This window comes from Dama dama, chromosome 11 (assembly GCF_033118175.1).
Source record: "Dama dama isolate Ldn47 chromosome 11, ASM3311817v1, whole genome shotgun sequence".
In the NCBI taxonomy this organism is placed as follows: Eukaryota; Metazoa; Chordata; class Mammalia; order Artiodactyla; family Cervidae; genus Dama; species Dama dama.
Genome location: NC_083691.1, coordinates 82,166,520 through 82,179,700, shown reverse-complemented (window position 1 = coordinate 82,179,700; position 13,181 = coordinate 82,166,520). Strand labels below are relative to the sequence as shown.

The window sequence follows — 13,181 nt, the reverse complement described above, 5'->3', positions numbered from 1 at the left end:
GAATTTGTACAAATTAATGATTTGGGGTCTTTAAACCAGGGGTTAAAAACAAACCAAAAAAAACCCCGTGAATTTTGACTGTTCCGGAAAGCAGTCCTCCAAATACCAGGAATCAGTTGCTTCAATTTTTAAATAAGGGCATTAGATCTCTCAGGATCATGAGTTTTCACATTCTGTAGTTCACCGTGAAAGACCTCACATTTGCATAATTCTTTACAGTGTGCAGCTGTAAGCTGTATCTTTTCCTGCCAAGCCTACAAAGAATTGCTGAATGTCAGTCTGCCATGTTCCAGCAGGTCTCAGCAAAACCTGCCTTTCGAGGAACTGTGGTATCTTAAAAACTTCTTTTAGGGAATACAAATGCCTCAGCCCTCCCCCTGTAACTTATCCAAGTAACACCCAAGGTCACTAAAGCACTAATTTTCATCCTGCTGTCCTCCCACTCACTCTATTCATAGAGTGTGCAACAGGAGGAAGTATTCAACTTCTTTTATAATACTGTGATACAGAAAAAAGCACCTCAAAGCAAGAGCATGATTAAGAGCAAACCATTTCCACAGAGTATGAGCTAAAATGAGAGTCATTGATGACATTAAAATGTTGCTCTCTAAAATAAACACATGCAAAAATAATACACGTGTGGGCTATGTAAGGCATTTTTCTTTATTATTTTTCGGTTTATCTTAGTAATGCCAGAAAAATAACAGCCATTATTTTCACTTTAAATGCAAACCAAATACTGCTGCACACAGAGTACAAAGATCACCTATGAACAGGGTTAGGTACAAAGGCCGTATTAGATGTGTAGACCGCACTTTGTTTTTACATCAAAGTAAGACTGACAGAGCAATTTTTGGGACAATTATTTTAGCAAATAACTGTGCTACTAAACAAAGGCAAATACACACATATATACACAAACATGTTTCAACTAAAGTTATTCGTGTCACTTTGACAAACGAAGGCTTCTTCTCTGGTGGGTTTCACCAGATATTTGCACCCCAGAGTCCCCTGCCCTGATCCCGCCCCCAAATGCTGACTTGATCTGAAGAAAAAAACTAGAGATGTTCTTAATTAAAGGCACATTTGGCAGCTACTGAAAAGTGGCATGCATCTGGCACAGGTGCGCTCTCCCTAAAGCCACACATGTGACTTCCATCTGCTATGCATCTTGTTTCTTTGAGTGGTAGTCCAATGTGATCCACCTTTAGCTAACTTGCTCTGTAATTCTGCAGCAATTGGCTACTTAATGCACTATTTTCATTAAAGGCAAAAGGGAAATTTGCTCACAGTTGACAGAAAATGCACTTTACGGTGTCAAAAATGGAAAATAAGGCATGAAATTTACAAAACAAGTTACAAGTGCTTTTGTTGTTCAGATTTATCATATAGACTTCATGCTTTTCTTTAACTAGAGCTCAAAAGATTTCATTGGCTCATGTATAAAGGATTATGAAATGATTTTAAAAGTAATGAGATGCTTCAAAAGAAAAATATTGAATAAATAAACTAAGTCACCACTTTCCCTTATAAATAATTTTACTGCATAATTCTTTCAGCCAAACTGGTATTAACCCTGTGATGCTTATTTTACCGGTAAAGATTAATGTGCAACTCCATAGGACCTACACTTGTACAACAGTCATATGATATAGGTTAAAAGATAAGTGAACCTACCTATAGCAGCAGAAAACCAAGAAATAAATGGTTTATTTTTTCTTTCTGAATCTGGAGGGAAAAAAAATAGGTTTTCCTCAATATGTATAACACTAATAAATTGGAATTATCCCCCCTATTTGCATTATCTGTTTTGCTGAGCCACTTAAAACTCTCAATTTAAGCTGTCATTAAAAGACAAACGATGAGGTACATGATTAAAGTGAGCTAAATTTGAGAATTAAGACAAGATAGTGATCATAGGTTTAATTTTTAATGTAGGGAAAAACACATTAAGGAATTTGGAACCACAACGTAGCCTCCAGCTGAAAAAGTATGGTTCACTACTGTTCTGTTAACTGTAGTATAATTAGGGTGGCATGCTCTTCGCTAAATTTAGATTTATTAAAACATTCTTGAGTTGTTAGAGCGTAGTAACCTACTGAACACATAATCTGATATCCAACAACCTTTAATTAAGCAAACTTTTGACGTTTATACATTTCCTGATAATTTGTAGTCTTAAAATACATTTGGAGATGCAGAAAGAGTAAATAACCTTTCAATAAATTTAGAAACATATACTTTATTTGTTCCTGTTTTTAAAAGTACTTAGATGTGAAAAGCCTCCCTTTCTATTATATTGGTTATTGGCCCATGTAGGTAAATTCAGCCTTGAAATATTTTCATTTTGTTGATCCAAAGATAATGAAACAACTAAGAGCATTTCCATTTCTAAAAGAAATGTTCCATGTTTTGGAATGTGGTTTAGAAAAGTCATGCTGCACTGACTGTCTTGTAATGTCCTGAATTCAAAAGCAGAATTTTGTGGTGATGCATTTATCTTCTCAGCCACTTCTTGTCCCTGGATTAAGTAGATTTCAGTTACTACAAAGAGTAAATCTGCCAGTGAGTTAATGCTTCACATGTGAAGAAGGCAAGGATACAGTTTTCTTACCACTGTTTAAGGGCATCCAATTGAAATTTTTCTAATCAGTTACCACTGCAGAAAATCTTTTGCCCCCACTTTTACACTTCAGAGTACAAGTATCCTCTGTCCACAATGCATATACAGCTGATGCACAGTGAAGCGGTCGCCTAGAACCACCAGGGTAAAAGAATACTTCCCTTTGGAAGAAGTATGATTAGAACTTCAAATCTGAGTTTTTCTTCTTTATGCAATCAGGCAGGTTGAAAAGAGGTCATTACCTTATTAGAAGGCTAACACACTGGCCAGAGGGATACTGAATGGGCTCCAATGTGACTTTTCTCAGGTTATCATTTGGAGTTAGGGTTGGGGCAATTAAAGAGAAGTGTGCATAAGACACATAAAGGGAAATCCTAGGGATGATGAGGCTGGTCTAATAAAAAGTCATGGAAATTCTGGAATGTGTATTATGATTAATTGTAGCAGCACTAGTAAGTAGGCTTAGATAAATACTTGTTGAATGAATGGTCTTATGGATGCTTTGCAAACAAGAGTGGATTTGAAATAAATTTTGGGGGAGACTTTTGAAAAGAGACATTTCATAAAAGTGGCTACCCTGACAGGAATGGTACAAATATTAAAAACAAAAGATTCAACTCTAACAAATAAATAAGAAAGGATATGACAGGATGGATTGCTTAATGATGATGCAACCAACATTCTGGTCTTAAAGGACTATATATTGTACTACTGTGATGTATATTTAATGCTCTAATAAATATCACAGAAAATTATTAAAGTACTAGGTTTCCACCATGATGCAGCACTTCTAAAAATGCCTCTAATGGCATGGTTAACAGAACTGCTGAAATGTTACTTCATTATTCAGAGGACACATGCAGATACAGATGAACTGATGACTCTCTAAGGATGGAATACCGCACACTTCACAGATATTATAGTGGAGACTAATAACATTTTTTCTCTTCAACAAGTTGCATGCATTTCAGTCACAGTATTTGTTAGACTCAGAAGGTCAGTACATAGGTTTAATGAATAATCCATACTATGATATTAATGATGTAGGTAGATGTTCTATTACGAATAGTTCTGATAGAGCAAAGACCTCAGGCAAGGTAGAATGTTTAATATAAACTTTAACAAACTGTAATACATGTTACCTAGGAAATTAAAAACCTTACAAAGCTCTGCTTAAAAGATACCCATCCTATTCTAACCAAATATTTTCCTACATGCCAAACTGCAACTTTAGATCATTCTTTTAAGAGGAATACATACATCCAGAACTAGAAACCAAGGCGTACCACAATACGAGCTTTTATGCTTACTGTTGTGTGTGTGTGTGTATGTATGTGTGTGTTTCAACTGAAAGAAATAAGAATCAACCATTTTCTCCATATAATAATTTAATATATGCCAGCCAAACAAAGTATTTGTATCTTTATTCAATTAAATTAAAACAGACCTGCCAGGTATATTATATAACATTCACTATATACACATGATTTAGGCAATGCAAGGTAATTCTAGATATGCTGATCACTCAACTATTAGTCAAACATGACTGGTGTCAGCGATGCCCAACAAGTGCTCCTTTCCCACCGGGTAACTGCATCTCCACAGTATGGTTAGAGGGACATCTACAAGCCATGACATGGATTACCAGTAAACTTCTGTGGGAAAAGGGGGGAAATGACAGTCTAGCATAAAGATTAACAGTCTCCTAAATGTAAATCATATGCTTGACAGTTACATTTTTAGAAGAGTTCTGTCATTGTTACAAAACTTCTCGTTTGAAGGCAACACCACCACGTTCTGTTTGTGTAGGGAGGGTGGGTAGGGCGATGCTCTTAAAATTGGCATAATTATTCTTAAAAAAAAAAAAAAAAAAGTACCTCTTTGGTGAAGCCTCGGTACCCACTCACTTCACTGTGATAATCTGTAAACAGGACTGCAGGATGGTGCTGGGCTTGATTCCAACAAGGGCAGGTACCACGGCCTTTCCTCACAGTCCTCTGAATGAGTTTTAAGAAAATATTCTAAAGTAGGACGAGTAAAAGCAAAGGAAAACAAAGGAGGATTTGAAGATCCCTGTTTAAGATTTCTTTTTAAAAAGTGCATAAGATTTTGAGTTACAAAAACTGTCATCATGTGGGCCTGCTGGACACTAGACTGTTTTCCATCCCTTTAATGATAAAGATCACTTCACAAAAAGAGGACTCCTGCCTACTGGCTGGCAAAAGGTTCCTTTACTTGATTTTCAGGTGAAATCAGTTGTCCACTTCCTCTAGATCAGTCTTTCCATATTCACTTTATAATTATGTCCGTGTTAAAATTCATTGTCTTATGACTGCATCTTGAAGTAGAGTCGTTAGTGTTTGGAGTTCTCATTTTAACTCCTCAGTGCTGGCACGTTCAGTGCATCCATCGCCAGCAATGGATCTGGGGCTAGGAAAACGTACATCCTGGTCCAGAGGAACTCAGGAAGAATGGGCATTCTCCAACAGTGGTGGTCCATCTCTGTGCATGGACGGGTGGGTGTGCTCCCTTTTGTAAGTTTTTGGAGGGAGTTTAGGGATATGCTGAGAAGTGCTTTGTCGTGGAGGAACAGGCGGCCCAGCAATGGAATGGAGGTCCACTTCTTGTGTCAATGGTGGTGATGGCAGATGCCTTCTTGTTCCATGAGGAGAAGGTGTTTGAGGAGGAGGTGGTGTAAAGGGGGAGGGGCTGTTTGGGAAGAAGGCATTACTATGGTCACTTTTTTTGCCCAAAGGGGGAGGTTGGAGATGTAGTGGTGAGCTTGAGAAAACATCAGGTGTCCTCACGGGTTCTCGTGGAGGTAATAAGGGAGGGCTTTCAGGAGGGTCTGATATAGAGGTCCGGTCTGATATTGAATACCGTGGTGAATAGGCTTTTGATGTGGGTTGCCTAGGAGGAATTGCTGGGGGGCTGTCCAAATGCTTAGACATCATCTAACATAAATGGAAAAAAAAAAAAATTATTAACAACATATGTAGCACCATGAATATACTAAGAATTAAGCTGGGTTTTCAAATATGTTTATTGGAAGAACTCTAGGTGTGGATCAGGGAGTTTTGCCATATGCTTTAAATTGGAGGTTATTGGCAGTTCATTCATTAAAAAAAGTATTTTCCCTTCAATGTTAAGTTTTTATTTTTCTCAAAATTTTGTTGTTTGCTGCTGCTTACCTATCATTCAATCTAATATAAGATCATTTCAACTTAGCATGTTACCTATCAATTTTACAATATTAAATTTACTGTAATAGCATTTCATGGTATTCTGCAAAGAGTTTTGCCTTACCCAGGTGCTCTGCTCTCTGGACACTTTGAGACCACTGAATCATGTTAACAGTTGGCAAAGAAAGAAATTTAAACAGGTAGGGAAAAAAAACAGCTATTATGAGCTGTTAAGGTCTCTTCTGACCTGGAATTTTCATGAAAATCCCACTTAAAAGCCTGTCAGATTCACCTGTTACAGGCTTAGATATGTAACATTTAGCACTGAGATATAGTTTCATTTAAAACATGCCTTCACATAAAGCTTCAGATCTCTTTCCTTATGTCTATCTTTTTAAAGAACTGCTTGAGTCTACATTACTCTTAAATTATAGGTTAAACTTGTGTTTTGTTTTTTTTTTTTTTGACAGTACCCATATTTAGATTTACAAGTATTTTGAAAACCTGCCAGAAAACTGTTTTCAGAAGAAAGGAAATAAAACATTACTGCATGGTAAACCCATACTTAATTCTCGTTTACACTCTACTAAGCCCCAATACCCTGAGTATTAACCTCATTCAGTTAGAACTCAATGAGAGATGAGCACTTGATTATAATGGAACTGCAATGATTCCAGTCTCCAGATAACCAGATATTCTACTTTACCTTAGATGGCGAAGATTCTGCTGGGGCAGACTCTGGCCGTCTTCGTGGAGGAACAGGAGGGGGGACAGGCACTTCATCAGTGCTCTTGGTTAAACTTATAGATGATACTGAAGCAGATCCTGTAGATGATACAATTTTGAAAAGTTCACAGGAATTTTATTTCACCAATCCTGCTTATATTTATTAAAAGAAATGTACAGAAGTATAAAAAGCAGTTCAATAAAGCAACACCCAACAGTACTTCCTTTATTAAAGCAAACTGCTATAAAAGCATGCAGAAATTTCTTAGCAGAGTTTTCAGAAAAAAAGCTGCCTAAGTTATTCTGTTGTTATACTTCTTGAACAAAATAACATTTCTATTGTTAATCTATTACTGGAATTTTCTGGGAGAGAGCAAACTATTAAAAACTTTTGGAATGGTAACTTTTGTTAACCTTTTATGATGGGCTCATTTCCCGCCCCCCCTGACTGTATTAGTACAGAATTTCCTTGCCTTCACTGGATAGTCTTAGGGAATACTTTCTGGTCTTAAGCACTCCCTCCAATGTCTCTCCCTGCCATGCTTTAAAAGGACGGCAGGGAGAGACTCTATTGTCCCGGGGAGGGATCTCTTCAGTTTGCTTAGGTATCAGCTCTTCTTGGTGGGGAAGCAAAGTCAGGTTCATCACACTCTAATCCAGAATTTTTCATTGTGATGAACACATTTAAAATGACTGAGGCTGTGCGGATAATAAAAACAGAAATTACACTAGAATATTGTGAACCTGACTTAGGAGTAAATTGATGAATTGGCACTAAAAAGGTTAAGTAAAAGCCTCTGATTGTAACCTGTCTTACAAACATTTATGATAAGGGCTTAATATAGGCATATAAATAACTACACTTTTAAAAACATTAATGTAAGTTAACCTGTACATCAGCACAATGAAAAAGACGTGAAAAAACACTTAGATGATCATTCAAAACTGTATTTGGCAGGTTTTCTTTCCCTTAAACACTGACAGTTTTAATTTTGTTAATTAAATGTTGTAACAAGATAGAACTTAGAGTACTTTGTGTATTTATATTATTTAAATGAGCAACATTGTGATCACCTACCTTTCTTCTTATGAGACTATGTTAGCTTATAAAACTATTTTCCATGGTATACATTCTGAAATCATTTGTATGAAGGGCAGCAAAAAACAATCTATTGGCTTAAAGTTTAAGGGATAGTTGGTGAATTGTTAGTTTACTTTAAAAACAAATACCTACATTGGAACTTTATTTTGCTTATTAGTGATGAATATTTAGGTTATATAATACAGATAGTCACAGTGATAAGACAGCTGTTCTAAAGTCAAATAACAGCCTGTGCTTCCGCAGCCTAAGGTATTTTGTGACTTAGACACTGCATGTAGCTGCCAACATTCTCATATGCGCATGCATGCTCTCGCCTTTTTTTTAAAGTTGGGCATTAGAACTCCAGAGTTGGAAATGAGAAATGGTTAAATGTGGAAGCCACCCATATAATAATGTTCTTTCAAAAGAGAAGAAAGGTTTTACAAAAAGCATGAGAATTATATAAGTTTAAGCAAATCATTTATGATCAAAAGATAGTACAAGTGAAGGCCTCACTTCTAAGATGCTGCAAAGCAAGGCACCAATGCTGCCAGACCCAAGACGAGTTTTAGCAGGAAAGGTTACATTTGGTTTAATTTTTAAAGCCAAAGCAAAAATTATGAGTCTTAAACCAAATATACTAACTTGGGCCATGGGGCAGTGTAACTTGGATAAAGACGGTATCGCTGCCTGTGAAAGGAAACAAGAAAAAGTAGATTTTTTTCTTTCATAAATATATTCAACTCATCTGTAAAAATTTATTTATAATAGAAATGTTATTTCTGTCATTCTAGTTTTAAAGAATGATAGAACAGCTTAGCAAAAGCTCATTACTACTTACTTTTGAGAAAAAGAATTAAATTGCATTAACATCATTGGGAATTTTGAAGATTCGTTTTAGATTCACTACTTGATGTCATAATAATTAAATGAAAAAGCATTCATGAGAAAACTATAATGTCCTTCTATTTTAGTGGAAGACTTCCAAAAAATGTATAAACCCAATTTGAGCAAAGAATTCATTTGGACATACAGAAATATGTCATTCAATAAGGATTATTTTGAAAACCCAAACTTGTGAAAATAAGTAGTAAATAATGAATTTATGTTATAAAAATTGAGAAATAAAAGGGAATTTCTTACCATTATTGTCAGTAGTAGTAGTATATATATACCTTAGAAATGTTCTTGGGATATGTGTTCATCACAAAATAACTATAGCTTGGATATTACAAACAAGCTGAAAGTGATATAGCTTTTTTCCTTCTATATGTTTAAACACTTAAAATATCATTAAACATTTTTGGTGCTTAGACACATTATTTATGCAGGAAACGGATACTTTTTGAATATCTAATTTCAACAATACTCATTCTTTTAAGAAAAAAATTGAAAATCATAAAACGCAAAGCCCTGAGAGCATTAAAGTAGAAAAACTGAGACAAAAGCTAGAGGATCTATCCTGGCTCTAAATCAATACAGTTGCTTAGGTTACACTGCCTCATATCACCAACATACTGAACAGATCACATCTAAGAGGCTAAAGCAATAACTCTAGCATGAGACTGAGCTGATTAATTCAGGTTTCTCTCTCTCATTTTTGCACAACAAACAATCACTCAATTAGGGCTGTTGCTTTTTCTAGCTTCTTTGGTCAGAACAAGCATAATTTTACGTCCTAGGTTTAGTTGGCAGAACCATTCATTTGACTGCTTATATAGATACAGTGTTTTTGTTTCCCAGACAGCCCTGATTTCAAATAACATATGGTACTACCTCCTTTCCATATGTACTGATATTTATTTGGAGGCTACGGTTACTGAGGGTAGGAATCCAGCTAATCCTAATAAGTTAGCTCTCAAAAGATTAAAATTCATTTTTATACTTTTGACATTAAGTAATGCTGCTGCTGTGTCAAAGATTCTTTTCACTAAAAATGAGATTCTCTTCACTAACATAACAGGGGTTTAAAGAGAGTATCTGCTCCAGTGCTTACTACTTATGTATATTCCACTTTTTTGGAAAGGAAATAAGTATCCTTTCTGGAGATAAGCGTTGAGAACATGGTCGTATACTTTGTAAAATATAGGAGTAAAATCAAAACATAAGCTAATGACAGCTACCAACTGCAGGCTTTTAGAAAGAATGATTACACTTACACATACATACTTGTGCACACAGCTGTAGGCTGGGCTTTGGTCTAATGTATATACAGCAAAGGCTTAGATTTATGTGTAAACTTGGGGCACTTTTCTGATTTGTCACTTCAAACTAATTGCTTAGTCTTACTGCCTGGAAAATGCTATTAAAAAATTCTTTGAGAATTATACATTATAAATCTCAAGAAATATATACTAGGAATTCTTGTCAGCTAGGTACTAAACAAATTTATTGACAGTGACTTAGGGCTGAAATCCAGTTAATCAAAAAGTAGCATAAATTGGTAAAGTACAAATCCCAGACAACAGATCAGTGGTTTTTCCATTGTGCCTGCACGTTAGGCCCTGCTGGAAGGTTTTTAAAAATATTGATGCCACATGCCAATGCTGGTCTAATACAAGCATGGACTGAGCATATAGGTATTTTTTTTAAAGCTCTTCAGGGGATTATAACTTTCAGTCAGCGTTGAAACCACTGTTGGAAGATAACCTCCAATTTATAACTGAGTCATTCTGAGAATAAAAATAAGCATTTTCCTATAGAAAAAAATTATATAAATCATGGATAATTTCTTAAATTCACAAAAGCCTGTTAAATGCAAATGTATGAGATCAGAAACTAATCACCTAAAACAATCTGCTACAAAGAAAAGCTTTGCATTCCAGCTTGAAATATATCTTTTCTTATTAAAGCCTTCCCTACTAAGGGATGGGATAAAGCTCATCTGTAGCACACAGACCAGGCCAGACCCATGGCTCCCTTTTATCACCAGGCAGCCTTCAATAGCAAGGTACCAAGAGCACTTCTTCCTCCTCCCTCCATGCTAGAGCCACAGAGAGAAAGCTGGTGGCCTTTCCCCTTTTCCCGGCCACTGAGAGGCAGGCCTGGTGAGCGCAAGGTGTGGAGCCGGGCTCTGAATGTGAGGCTATGTATAGCAGCACTAGAGGGGCCAGTTTCCTTCCCTCTCTGTCTTCACCACAAAGTTTTCTCTGACCATTCCTGCCCGTTCTGTGGTCATCTTCGTGTGAACTTCTACTGCATTTATATCTTCACTCATTTAGCATTTTGTCAATAAACTAAAACTTATACATCTTCTCTGCAATCTGAGAGATGAAAAAAATCATAGTACAAACAGAATCAAAGCATTTAACCCTTGTTAAGCATTTAACTGTGAGTTTCTTTTATTATGATTATTTTTTTAAATCTCTCAGTAAGATTGCAAGCCTTACCAGAGAAGATGTATCCAAGCTTACTTAGCAAGAAATGAGATATTGACAGATACTGGCTGAAGAAATTAATCTTTGTTTTTAAAATAAATTATTTTGGGGAAAAAAACTAAAAAAAAAAAAAAAAGCGAAACAACTATTATAACCAATCAAAAAATTCTAGTCAAATTCTACCTTTTGAAAAACCTAAGCAATGTCTTTGCTTTGCAATGCCTTTGCTTTGCAGTGCCTTTCTGCCTCTTCGTACTGAGTAGAATATGACCAGATGACTTAAAAATGTAGGTACATCAGCTCTTTCCTGCCAGGCCCTGAGGACAGCAAGGAAGTAGGTATTCGCTCTAGTGGCAACACAATGAGTACCAAGTTGGATGTGCTGGTGACCACTGGGCCCTCCCCCCCATTAATACTAGCAGATCTGTTAAGCAGAGTGGGGTCAAAAGCAGATGAGGACCTTTAATATCCATAGATGAGCTTTAAGGAGGGGATTAACTGAGCTTACAGATGGTTTTGTATTATACTGGCTTTCTTAACTTCAAAATCTGTTATTTTCAATTTTTACTAAGAACAAAAGGAATAGTAACAGGGGTTTCCTTTTATCACAAAGAAAGAGAAACTGAAAAAATCCTCAGGGATAAGATTACAAAGCCTAATTCTTGCTACAGTGGTTTCTTCATTTGTCCAGCTATTTTAAGTTAGTATTACTCCACTGCCACATATGAGAAAACAATGATCCAGAACACTGGATTCCAAAATGACTTTTTTCCCTGTTTGACTAATCATTTAAAGATTCAGCACCAGTAGGGAATGAAATATGTTTATCTCCTGTTTCTCCACATCTTTCATTTTTAGCTACTTCAATAAGAAAAACGGAATTTTCAGTTGATGGCTTTCATGCAATTTCAATAATTCACGCATGTGGGAATCTTTATAACACAGATCATTGCCATCTGCTTGAGGAAAAAACCTCTTCAAACAGTTAAATGGGTCATAATAAATAATAATTTTAAGTCAGGTATACTATAAAATGTGTTGGTTTTATATTATCACTTAATTTAGGAAGTTGGTGAGTTGGGGAAATGGTAATATTTTACCTGGTCTTACTTGAACTTATAAAAAATATCTGATAGCCTACTAGTAACATAACATGATTTTGTAATCTTCAGTAGCCAAATAAACCCAAGATGTAGTAATTCTTAAAACAAACACCGTTTATGTGGTAGAAAAGATAAGAGAAACTAATGGGTAACTACAAATATATATTCAACACAGGAATAAATAAGTAGTATTCTGGACCAAATCTCAAAATAATAGAACTCCATAGAATAATTTTTTTTAAAACAGATTTTCTGAATTGGAAAATATCTTAAAAATCTAGTTTAATCCACAGAAGGCACCCAGAAACTGTTTTATCTAAAATCAGAAGGCTCACTAGCAGACTGAAATGACAAACTAGGAGTTAGGAATCCTATGTTAGTGCTTAACTACCTCCCCAACAATGTCAGGCTGCCTCTCAGTATTGGATTCTATTACGTCTAATATTAGGGGAAAACTGAACTATACAATGAGCTAAGGCAGCCAGTGGGAAGAGCATGTGGAAGGGGTTGTGAAAGGGTTAAAAGAAACTGCATTCAAATTCTGATTTAATAATGAATAAATGAAAAAAGGTTCTGAGATCTTAGTAGAGCTTTAAAGCTCAATATGAAATTGATTAAAAAAAATTAATGGTAACAGTGAAGGTAGCCTCTCAAAGGGCTAGGCTGGGCTGTACAGTTTGGTACCCACTGGCCACATGTGGTTATTAAGTGCTTGCATGTGGCTAGTCCAAATTGAGATCTGTGGTAAGTATACAATACATATTGCATTTTGAAGATTTAGGACAAAAACTGAGATTGTAAAGTATCTCAGTAAATTTTAATACTGATTTCACGTTTAAATGACAACATTTTGTATATACTGGGTTAAATAAAATATATTATCAAAATTAATTTCACTTAATTTTTGCATTTTAAAAATGTAGAAAGAACATTTAAAAGTCACATATGGGGCTCATATTATAAATATTTCTATTGGACAGCACTGATTTATAAATAGAAAAGGATGAGCAACAGTGTGCAATCTGTGAGAGTTGTATGGCTGGGCTTAAAAGCACAGGAGTTTATTAGTAGGCACTATATAGGATGCTG

General features: G+C 35.6%; 1 protein-coding gene across 3 annotated transcripts in view; it reads right to left on the bottom strand.

Moving 5' to 3' along the window:
* Positions 1 to 642: 642 nt before the first annotated feature.
* Positions 643 to 13,181, bottom strand: part of SOS1 (SOS Ras/Rac guanine nucleotide exchange factor 1) — a 130,127-nt gene continuing 117,588 nt past the window's right edge. For 2 of the 3 annotated variants that reach the window (XM_061155552.1, XM_061155554.1), the window contains 3 exons: positions 8,258 to 8,302; positions 6,512 to 6,630; positions 643 to 5,577 (listed from right to left, as the gene is read on the bottom strand). In XM_061155552.1, coding sequence (XP_061011535.1) covers positions 5,086 to 5,577; positions 6,512 to 6,630; positions 8,258 to 8,302 — 656 coding nt within the window. In that variant the 3' untranslated portion in view covers positions 643 to 5,085. The remainder of the gene's footprint in view (positions 5,578 to 6,511; positions 6,631 to 8,257; positions 8,303 to 13,181) is intronic. The other variant, XM_061155553.1, reaches the window with a different exon arrangement.